This window comes from Passer domesticus, chromosome 8, assembly GCF_036417665.1.
Source record: "Passer domesticus isolate bPasDom1 chromosome 8, bPasDom1.hap1, whole genome shotgun sequence".
Lineage (NCBI taxonomy): Eukaryota > Metazoa > Chordata > Aves > Passeriformes > Passeridae > Passer > Passer domesticus.
In genome coordinates this window covers 5,721,648-5,731,412 of record NC_087481.1, presented here as the reverse complement: position 1 = coordinate 5,731,412, position 9,765 = coordinate 5,721,648, and the positions used below count along the sequence as shown (strand labels likewise).

Sequence of the window (9,765 nt, the reverse complement as noted above, 5' to 3'; positions counted from 1 at the left end):
TGCAGCAGCGCTCACCAGCACTCTCTGGGCCGGCCATGCAGCCAGTTCTGAACCCAGCACAGAGTGCTCCTGTCCCAGCCCTGGGCTGCAGCTTTTCCAGGAGTGTGCTGTGGGACACAGTGCCAAAGGCCTGGCTGGAGTCCAAATAGACACATCCCCAGCCTTTCCTGCATCCACCAGGAGGGTCACCTGGTCATAAAAGGAGACCAGGTTGGTCAAACATGACCTACCCCTCCTGAACCCCTGCTGGCTGGCTCTGATACCCTGGCCATGCTGGAAGTGCTGGGTGATGACACTCAGTACAAACTGTTCCATCACCTCACCAGGTGCTGAGGTCAGGCTGACTGGCCTATAATTACCAGGATCCTCCTTCCCACTCTTCTTGTGAATGGGTGTCACATTGGGCAGCTTCCAGTCATCTGGAACCTCCCCAGTGAGCCAGGACTGCTGGTAAATGATGGAGGGTGGCTTGGCAAGCTCATCTGCCAGCTTCCTCATCACCCTGGAGTGGATCCCATCTGGTTCCATGGATTATGAACATCCAAGCAGCTCAGCAGTTCTCTGACTGCCTTCTCTTGGATAATGGGGGGACCATTCTGTTCCCTGGCACCATCTACCAACACAGGAGGACAGTTGTCCTGGGGACAAGCTGTCTTCCACCAAAGACTGAGGCAAAGACTGTGTTAAGCACTTCTGCCCTCTCCTCATCTGCAGTTGCTAAGTTCTCTCCCTCATCCAGTATAGAACAGAGGTTGGTCTTACCCTTCCTTTTACCATTAATATACTTGTAAAAACATTTTTTATTATCCTTTACAGAAGTCGCCATTTTAAATTCATAATGAGCTTTGGCCTCCCTGATTTTTTTCCTATATGCTCTAGAAGCCCTCTTATATATTTCCTGAGAGACCTGACCCTCCTTCCAAAGATGATTCATCCTCTTTTTATTCTTAAGGTCCTCCAAAACCTCCCTCCCCATCCCGGCTGGGCGATTGCCTCGTCGCCTCATCTTTCAGCACACAGTGACAGTCTGTTCCTGTGCCCTCAAGGTCTCTGTTTTGAAGCATATCCACCTTTTCTGAACCCCCTTGCATTTAAGGGCTGCTTCCCAAGGAACTCTTTGAATAAGCCTCCTAAATAGGCCAAAATCTGCTCTCTGAAAGTCTAGTATAAAAGTCTTGTTAATGTTCCTCCTGACTTCACCAAATATCAAGAATTTTATAATCTCGTGATCACCCTGCCCCAAGTGGCTTCCAACCACCACATCTCCCATCTCTATTTGCAAACAACAAGATCTAACACAGTACCTCCCCTGGTGGGCTCACTCACCAGATGTGACAAAAAGTTGTCCTCCACACACTCTAAAAATTTCCTGGACTGCCTTTTTTCTTCTGTATTAAGTTCCCAGCAAATGTCGGGCAAATTGAAGTCAGCTACAAGAACAAGGGCTGATGATCCAGACACATTCTCTAGCTGCTTACAGAATGAGTTGTCCACCTCTTCTTCCAGGCTGGGTGGACGATAACAGGCTCCCAGTAGGATGTCAGCCTTGTTGGCCTTCCCCCTAATTCTCACCCACGGGCATTCAACTTCATCATTACTTTCAACATCCATAGCATCAAAGCCCTCCCTAATATAAAGGGCCACTCCTCCACCTCTTGTCTTTTTTTTTATCTCTTCTGAACAGTTTCTAGCCATCCAGTGCAGCACTCCAGCCATGTGAGTCATCCCACCACATTTCCATTATGGCAATTACACCACAGCTCTGCTGCTGGGCCATGGCCTCCAGCTCTTCCTGTTTGTTACCCATGCTGCGTGCACTGGTATCCATGCGCCTCAGCTGGGCTGCTGATTTCACCCCTAATTCAGGCTCACTCAGCCATTGGGCCTGCTTCCAGACAGCCCAGCTGCATCCCCTTCCCCCTTCAGACCTAGTTTAAAGCTCTCTCAACAAGTTCTGCCAGTTCATAGCTAAAAACCTGCTGCTTCTTAACAGAGAGATGGAGCCCATCTGGTTGCAGCAGGCCAGGTACAGTAAAAGTTGCCCCATAATCAAAATTCTGCATTCAAAATTCAACATCAACTCTTAAGCCACTTGTTAATAATTTGAGCTCTTCTATTCCTTTCACTGCTCTTCTTAGCCTCCAAAGGGACTGAGGAAAAGACTACTTGTGCCTCTGTCCTATTAATCATCTGACCCAATGCCCCAAAGTCCCTTTTAATTGCCCTGACACTCCTCTTTTCAGTCTCATCACTGCCAGCCTGGAGTATCAGCAGTGGGCAATAATCAGAGAGCTGAATCAGCCCAGGCAGTCTCTCAGTGATATCCTGTACCCAGGCCCCAGGGAGGCAGCAGACCTCTCTGTGGGGTGGGTCCGGTTCATATATGGGCCCTCTGTTCCCCTCAGAAGGGAGTCACTCACCACGATTATACTTCTTTCCTTTTTGATGTTACAGGTGGTAATCCTTCTCAGACATGAATCATAATTTGGGAGGCTCACTGGGCAGATAATTTTCTTCTAAATCATGCGGTTGACTCTCTAGATCCAGGGGCTCATAGCTGTTCTGAAGTGGCACCTGGCTGGGGAGTGGGGGCCAGAAGGAATTTTTATTATTCCCTCCTCGAGTAGATATCCACTCCTACTCCCCTTCATCTGCCAGGTGTCCTTCTATTTCTGACAGTGAGAGGCATAAAAGAGAGTGGGAACCAAGGAGAGCATTGCTGTGCTGCCAGACCTCATGGAACCAAGGATCCACTGGGACACTGCAGGGCCTTGGGGGACCACGGCGCCATTGTGACACTGCGGGACCCAAGGATCCAAGGGACTTTGTGACACCAAGGGGTTCCATGGAACCAAAGGGACATTGTGATTCCGGGAGGCCTCATGGAATCATGGAGACCATTGGCACACTCTGGGGCCTCAAGGAACTGTGGTGACACCAAGCTGGGTGTGAGTGTGGATCTGCTGGAGGGTAGGAGGGCTCTGCACAGGGCCCTGGACAGGCTGGATCCAGGGGCCAAATCCAACAAGGTGAGGTTTAACAAGTCCCAGTGCCGGGTCCTGCACTTTGGCCACAACAACCCCTGCAGCGCTCCAGGCTGGGGACAGAGTGGCTGGACAGCAGCCAGGCAGAAAGGGACCTGGGGGCACTGATGGACAGCAGGCTGGACATGAGGCAGCAGTGTGCCCAGGTGGGCAAGAAGGCCAATGGCTCCTGGCCTGGATCAGGAATACTGTGTCCAGTGGGAGCAGGGCAGTAATTCTTCTCCTGTGCTGGGCGCTGGTTGGGCAGCACCTCGAGTGCTGTGTCCAGTTCTGGGCCCCCCAATTTAGGAAGGACATGGAGCATGTCCAGAGAAGGGCAAGGAGGCTGATGAGGGGTCTGCAGCACAAGTCCTGTGAGAAGCAGGTGAGGGAACTCAGTTCGTTTATTATGGAGAAGAGGAGGCTCCGGGGAGACAAGGCAGTGTCAGGGCACAGGTTGGACTTGATGATGTCCAAGGTCTTTTCCAACCTTGCTGATTCTGGGATTCTCTGAAACCACCCTTGCAGCAGGTGCAGGATGAGCCCTGGGCCTCCTCTTCAGAAGCTGCAGCAGCCCAGCTCCCTCAGCTTCTCCTGCCAGCCCCAAAGCCCATCCTGTCAGTCCTGCAGAGCCTCTGCAGCTCCTCCTCATTGCCCAGAACAGGGAGCCCCACAGGCAGACACAGCAGCCCAGATGTGCCCCCCTGGCCTGGGGTGCCTCTGGCAAGGGAGCAGCTTGAGGCACTGCAGGAGCCTGCAGACAATTCCTGCAGCACTTGGAGGATGATCCTGCTGCCCAAGGGACATTCCCATGGTGCCAAGTCAGGAACTACACTGGGGAGTGGGGCCAGAGAGGAAAGGGCAAATGGGGATGGGCAGTTTGCAGAGGAGGGAAGAGAGCTGGGCAAGAGGAAGAAATTTGTAAGAGGAAGAGTAAAGAAAGCAAAGTTGAAGCAAAGGAAATGCTCAGGGCAGTTTGGGGATGGCTGCCAGGCAGCCCTGGCTCTGAGCAACAGCGTCTGCAGTGGCACAGGAAACTCCCAGCTGATGGGAACAAAGTTTCTGGCTGACTGCAGAGGCCAGGACAAAGCTGAGTGGTTTCCCTGCTGTCCCCCAGCCCTTGCTGGCCCCAGGGGCTGATGGCATTTGTGCTCCCTCAGGTTCATGTCCCCACAGCAACAGCATGGGGGTGCTCCCGCCTGCTCTGTGCAATGCAAACAGGGGCTCCTGAGCCAGTGCTGCCGTGGCTGTGCCTGCAAGGATGCGGCACCTGTGTGAACTGGGGGAGAGGCCAGGGCTGCAGAGGGGGGATGTTGTTGACAGCTCCATGAGGACGCTCTGGGACGCTGCCCTGGGCTGTGCAGCGCACTGGGGATGGATCAGCCCCTGCTCTGCTGCTCCTTCCCGTCTCCCCCAGGGCCCCTGCAGAGCCCCAGCCATGCTGTTTGCCCCCAGCCTGCCCACGGCCAGCCTGGGGCTGCTCACCCTTGGGCTTTTCTGTGCTGAGCATTGGCCTGGCCGTGTTCTTGAGAGAGCCTGGGCAAGGAGCCTGCAGCCCCCAGGGCCTGGCCTGAGGCGTCAGCGCTGCCCCAGCAGTGCCCATGGCCTGTCCCTGCTGCAGCCCCGGCACTGCCACCCCCAGGACTGTGCCCGGCCCCGAGAGCACTCAGGCCCTGCAGCAACACCAGGGCCAGCAGGGCAGCGGGGCAGGGCCATGGCAGCAGCACTGGCAACACCAAGTGCTGCTGCTGCTGCTGGGCACAGCTGCTCTGCCAGCACTGATCTGCCCCAGCTCTGCACACAGACATTGCTGCTGCAGCTCCAGAGAAGGCAACAAAAGGGCATCTCTGCAGAAAACTCTGCTGGGTGATCAATTAGTTTGTTTAAAGTCATTGAGAGAACAATTCCTTGTTGACACAATCTGGGGCTGCTCTAAATGAGGAGAGAAACAAAATGAGAAATGGCATGAAAAAGTACATTTCTTTGTGGTCAGTATTAATAAAAGTAATACAAAAGAACAAACCCACAACAAAACTAACAGGAATTATCAAAGATTATTTTTATTAGGAGTGGGTTGCAGAAATTCTCCAGCAGTTTCATGTTCCTGAAAGCATCCATTAATCAGTCTCCACACTGCAGCCTTGAGCTCCTGGTTCCTCAGGCTGTAGATGAGGGGGTTCAGGGCTGGAGGCACCAGTGAGTACAGAACTGACAGGGCCAGATCCAGGGATGGGGAGGAGATGGAGGGGGGCTTCAGGTAGGCAAATATGCCAGTGCTGAGGAACACAGAGACCACAGCCAGGTGTGGGAGGCAGGTGGAAAAGGCTTTGTGCCGTCCCTGCTCAGAGGGGATCCTCAGCACAGCCCTGAAGATCTGCACATAGGAGAAAACAATGAACACAAAACAACACAGTGATAAACAGGCACTACCCGCGAGAAGCAACAGACTCCTGAGGTGCGGTTTGGAGCAAGAGAGCTTGAGGATGTGTGGGATTTCACAGAAGAATTGGCCCAGGACATTGCCATGACATAGGGGCAGGGAAAATGTATTGGCTGTGAGCAGCAGAGCATTGAGAAAGGCACTGGCCCAGGCAGCTGCTGCCATGTGGGCACAAGCTCTGCTGCCCAGGAGGGTCCCGTAGTGCAGGGGTTTGCAGATGGACACGTAGTGGTCGTAGCACATGATGGTCAGCATATAAAATTCTGATCCAATGAAAAACAGAAAGAAAAAGACCTGTGTGGCACATCCTGTGTAGGAGATGGTCGTGGTGTGCCAGAGGGAATTGTGCATGGCTTTGGGGACAGTGGTGCAGATGGAGCCCAGGTCGCTGAGGGCCAGGTTGAGCAGGAAGAAGAACATGGGTGTGTGCAGGTGCTGGCCGCAGGCTCCGGCACTGATGATGAGGCCGTTGCCCAGGAGGGCAGCCAAGGAGATGCCCAGCAAGAGGCAGAAGTGCAGGAGCTGCAGCTGCCGCGTGTCTGCCAATGCCAGCAGGAGGAAGTGGCTGATGGAGCTGCTGTTGGAGATTTGTGCCGTCTTGGCATGGGGATCTGTAAAAAAAGTAATCATGAAATAGTTAGGTTTTGGAGAGGGCTTTAAATATCCCAGTACAGCTTGGGGGACACTTTCCCCTCACTGCCTGAACAGGGCTCTGCTGCCTGGAGCTGTCCCTGCCAGCAGCTGCTTCCCTGTGCCCAGGGCTGGGTCCTGCCAGTGCTGCCAGAGCCCAGCCCAGCCCTGGGGGCTCAGCTCTGCCCTGCAGACCCTCCCAGCTCTGGCACTGCCCAGGGGCAGCTCTGGCTCTGCAGGCACTGATGGCAATGTCAGAGGAACCCTGAGGATGGTGGAAAAGCAACACTGATGTTGGCTGTGAGGTGCCCTGTGCTGATTCCTGTCACTGAATGTTTTAGTAAAATCTGGGAAAAAAAAAAATTATTTTTTCCCAAACTTAACTGAGAGATTAATATCTATGGGAAATTTCCTATTCAGACAACCCCGACCACTAGATTAAAAAAGTAGGATTTTTTGTTCTATGCAACCCCTTCCTTGCTGTGCTCCCTTTATCATCTAACTGGAAATGCTCTGGAGTTAAATCTTATGCTGGGAGCAGTCCTGAACCATGCCATATCATCACCATACATGGAGAACTATTCCAAGCCTTAGCAGCTGTCTCCTTCCACCCAGATCTTGTCCCCCAGTGCTGGGAGCAGCTCCCTGGGCTGGCTGAGAGCTGTCCCTGGCAGGCAGCAGAGTCCCTGCCCCAGCACAGCGCCCTGGGCTGCAGGAGCCTGCTCTGCAGGACAGCCCTGGGCAGCCCTGGCTGCTCTGCACAAGAGAGAATCAGAGAATGTACTCACAGGGTCTGGAGGCATTGGGATGTTCCAGCTTTAGGAGATCAACCCAGGAGCTGCAGCTGCATTGTCCTGCAGCCAGAGGTTCCTGTGCCAAGGGCTGGCAGGGATTCTGCTCCAGGCACTTCTCAGCACCTTCCCAGCCCTGACTGATTGAAGCTCTCTGTGCCTCTGGGCTGTGCCCGGGCTGGCTGCAGGCAGTGCCCCAGCCCTGCTGGGCTGGCAGAAGAGCTGCTCATCAAGAGAAATGTGCTTTTGAAGCTCTTCTTGCTTACCAGGAGCTGCCTCTGTGCCAGGAGCCCAGCCCAGCTCAGCAGCACAGACACAGCACAAGGACTTTAATGATCCTCTGGGGCTTTGTGCTCAGGCCCTGAACATCAGTCCCTGAGAGGCAGCTGAAGAAACCTCTCCAGAACTCCAAGTCAGAATCCAACTCCAAAGTTTCTTGGACTTTTAATGGGTCCCACTGAGGGACACGACTGAGAAAGTGTCCCCAGGCCCCAGGCAGAGCAGAGAACTGGAGGCAGTGATGACAGGTGGGGACGAAGAGAAGCCAAGTCTTGGTGGCCTGGGGCACAGCAGCAGGGTCTGTGCCACCAAGGGCTGGGAGGAGACACCTTGTCCTGAGGCCCTGGGGCCTCCTGGCACAGCCCCAGCCAGGCTGGGCACTGTCAGCCCCTTGTCCTGCCCTCAGCATCCCCCCCTAGCCCACATCCCAGTGGCCTCAGGGATCTGCTGGAAGGAGTCCCTGGGGAGCCTTGCTCAGCAATGGCCCTGGGGGCTCCTGAATGCTCCCAGGGAATGCAGGTTTTTCAAAGGACTTTGGGTTTGGCTTTTGCCTTGGAGTCTCTGAGAGGTTTGTGCAATCATGGCCTCCAATTATCTGCTGTAATTAGTCCCTGGAGAGGCTTTGTCAGTAACAACATTCAGTGCGGCTCATTAATGCTTCAGGATACTTCAGTTATTTTAAGGTACTTGGTGTTTCCCTTTTGATACAGACTCTGTGAGAAGTTTTTGCTGTCATGGCCCTAATTATCTGCTTTAATGAGTCCCTTGAGAGCTCTGTACTGACATTCATTGCGGCTCATTAGTGGTTTGAAATGCTCAAGCTCTTTAAGGTATTTTGGATTTTCTGTTCCACACTGAGTCTCTGAGAAGCTTTTTGTGCCATCCTGGCCTCCAGTTCTCTCCTCCATGGAGTCCATGAAGAGCCTGTGTTGGGGATGGACCTCAGTGGGACCCATTCATGCTTTTAGACACTTAGTGTGTTTCCTCTGACTTTGACTCCTGGAAAGGTTTGTGCACTCTCCTCTCAGACCCTGAGGTTCCAGGGCTCATCTCCTAATTCATCATGGGGCTCATTACAATCAGGCAAGTTCTGACAAACCATGGCTCTGCCTTGATTTCCCTTTGTTCCCATGCAGTTCATCGGGAATGTTTCTGTAGTGTTTTTTCTCTCCAATTTGAGATTTCTTGGCCAATGCATCAATTAGCGCGGTGGGTTCAGTGTTGGCTAATTACCAGTGCACTCATAGAATATTCTTACTCATTTTGTGCTGTGAGACAGGATTAGGAGAAAGGCAAAGTAGGCTCAAAACTTTAAAAGGGTATAAAGGAAAGTTTATTAATACTAACTAAAAGGAAGTGTAATAAGAGTCAGAACAAAACTTTCAGAACACTTTTCTTTCCCTACAACCTTTTCTTTCTTACTGACAATGTAAAGAGACAAAACCTAATATTTTCAGTTTACCTCTTCTAGAGTGGTCTTCCTTCAGTTCCTGTAGGGGGGGGAGTCTCTCTTTCTTGCTATGAAGACTTCTCCATAAGAAAAGAGTTCTCTTGTGGCTCTCAATTTCCATTAATAGCAGCCACCTGGAAAATCTGCAATCATGAAGTCCCTCCCATTTTTTGATAGCTTTTCCCACAGTTGTGTTTATGGATCATGTCAATTTATGGGGTATTAGTTTAAAGATGAGCTGTTTAAGAGCAAATGTTCTCTTCATCTATTTCTGAAATCATCTTCATCTCTGAGAACAGTGGTTTTCTTCTTCTCCCTATGAGGGCACAGGGTCTCATCACTCTGCTCTGTGTGTTCAAACTTCACATGGGATCACAGGGACGTCAACATTTGCTTACTTTACCATGGAGGTGTTTCCCAAACAAGTCATCTTCCCATCCTTTTCAATGTGTTATAGGGAAAAAGAGAGTCTGATGTATCAATTACATCCTTCTCCATAGCTTTTCAAGAGGATTTCAGTCCCAAGATTATGGCATTTCCTCATCCCTCCCATCTGGGACTCAACTTCCCCTTCACTGACCTCGGTGTCTTTATGTTGCTCCTCTGTGTGCCTGCACTTTGTCCTTTTCTCTCCCTCGAGGGAGGATGGAAGCCCTGAAAGAGTTAATATCTCTCCCGGGGCCTGCAGATGGTTCCGTGACCCCGGCCGGGCTGGGTCCTTGCGGCCGGAGCTGTTTTACCATGGAGGTTTCTGCAGCGGCTGCGCTGGGGCAGTGTCAGGATGGGCTGCGCTGGGGCAGGGCCAGGATCTCAGCAGCCAGGCCAGAACACAGCAGCAGCACGGCCGGGGCCCATGGCTTCTCCTCCCCCTGCTCGGGGCTTGCGGGTGAACCCCAAGGGTGGCAGAATCTTGGCCGAGCCGGCCCGGCCTGGGGCTGCTCCTGGGGCCCGGCGGATCCTGGCTGGGCCCGGGCTGGCGGCGGGGCAGGGCTCGGTAGCGCCCAGGTGTTGGCAACCGCAGCCATGGCCCGGCCCGGCCTCGGCCCCGCGGCCTCCCCTGCCCTGCCTGGCAGTCGATGGGGCCTGGGGGGCTCCCTGGGAAGGGGCCCGGCCCCACGGCAGGAGCCGCCCGGCCCGGCCCGGCTAAGACGG

At 53.3% G+C, this 9,765-nt stretch overlaps 1 protein-coding gene across 1 annotated transcript; it reads right to left on the bottom strand.

Moving 5' to 3' along the window:
* Positions 1 to 5,070: 5,070 nt before the first annotated feature.
* Positions 5,071 to 7,953, bottom strand: LOC135306193 (olfactory receptor 14J1-like). Its single transcript, XM_064429782.1, has 3 exons — positions 7,944 to 7,953; positions 5,818 to 6,074; positions 5,071 to 5,757 (listed from the first exon to the last, which is right to left on the bottom strand). The coding sequence occupies exons 1-3, from the start codon at positions 7,951 to 7,953 to the stop codon at positions 5,071 to 5,073; spliced, it is 954 nt and encodes a 317-aa protein (XP_064285852.1).
* Positions 7,954 to 9,765: the final 1,812 nt, after the last annotated feature.